The 1,312-nt window shown below is 53.0% G+C and overlaps 1 protein-coding gene across 1 annotated transcript in view; it reads left to right on the plus strand.

Moving 5' to 3' along the window:
* Positions 1-6: 6 nt before the first annotated feature.
* GNL2 (G protein nucleolar 2) overlaps positions 7-1,312 on the plus strand; it is a 12,231-nt gene continuing 10,925 nt past the window's right edge. Inside the window, exons 1-2 of the mRNA XM_035895504.1 lie at positions 7-320; positions 1,173-1,267. Of these exons, the coding sequence (XP_035751397.1) occupies positions 247-320; positions 1,173-1,267 (169 nt within the window). The 5' untranslated portion in view covers positions 7-246. The remainder of the gene's footprint in view (positions 321-1,172; positions 1,268-1,312) is intronic.

Genomic DNA, 1,312 nt, shown 5'->3' on the forward strand with positions numbered 1-1,312 from the left:
GCAGACCAGCAGCGGGGCCTCCGGTGCCTGTGCCTGCAGCAGGGGCCGCAGCTGGACCCGTGCGGGGGCTGCCCCCGTCGCTCCGGGGGCAAAGCACCCGTTTCTCGGCGTGGAGCCGCTCCTCCAGTCTCTGCCCTGCCCTGAGCCGGGAAGCCTCGACCCGAGCTTCAAACAGCCCAGCGTTAGGTACCGGGGGGTACAGCTGGAGGACGTGTGGTGCAGAACAGCTGATGTGATTGCACTGGAATGTCAGGAACCCCCAAATGCGCAGGATTCCTTAATTTCCAACAACAGCGTAACTCAGAAGCTCATCTCAAAAGGTCTGAAGAGCCTGACTTCCATACGGCCCCTTTGCTGAGAGATGCCCCTTCACTCTGCTTGAGAATTGCTGGCTGTGGGGTAGATCCCGCCTCGTAAACATGCGTGTCTGCTGCGCTGTAGATGCTGCAGGGGGTCTGAGAATCCTGGTTCAGATTAGCAGTTTTGTTTTGTTTTGCCAGATTTCACTTTATTTTGAAAGCATACTGGGAAATATGTATTTTAAAAAATTACTAAATCTAAGCCAGGTCTCAACTAGGAAATTCTTATGATGAGTGTTCTGTGCCAGCTGATGGGTGGAGCTGATTAAAAATTCCCACGTGAGCCCATGAGAGAAGAAAGCGGTGTTTGCTAGGAGATTGTACTTTGGTGCTTCTTGCACCCCGGGAAGCCATTCCGGGTGTGATGTAAGCAGCCTTCACGAAGAGTCTGGTCAAGCTGGAGTGAGGCTCTGGAGCGTGCACTGGCTGACATCGCTGCTTCTGGTCCAGCTTGAGGGTGCCCGAGCCCTGGCCCAGGCTGCCCAGGGGGGCTGTGGAGTCTCCTTCTCTGGAGATATTCAGAGCCCGCCTGGACTCTGTCCTGTGTAACATGCTCTAGGAGAACCTGCTTTACCAGGCGGGTTGGACTGGGTGATCTCCCGAGGTCCCTTCCAACCCTTGCCATTCTGTGGTTCTGTTTGAGCTAATTAGCCTTTACAGGCAGTACAGTCTCTGGTAATAGTCTCGGGGCACCAGTTCTGGAGGAAGGGTCTCTCTGGGTTTTGTGGATGCGCTTCTGCTGTAGTGACCAAAAGCGCTAGAGGGGTGTGGGCTGCCGTGGCGTGTTTACATCTGTTCTCATTTTTCACTTAGAAACAAATACGGTAAAGTGATTAAGCCTCTACAGTATCAGTCAACAGTGGCACCAGGCACAGTTGCAAGAGTGGAACCAAATATTAAGTGGTTTGGTGAGTTCTTTTTTCACTTTCAGATACAGCAAGCTCAAAAACCTT

This window comes from Egretta garzetta, unplaced genomic scaffold (assembly GCF_000687185.1).
Source record: "Egretta garzetta isolate BGI_Z169 unplaced genomic scaffold, ASM68718v1 scaffold66, whole genome shotgun sequence".
NCBI classification, from domain to species: Eukaryota; Metazoa; Chordata; class Aves; order Pelecaniformes; family Ardeidae; genus Egretta; species Egretta garzetta.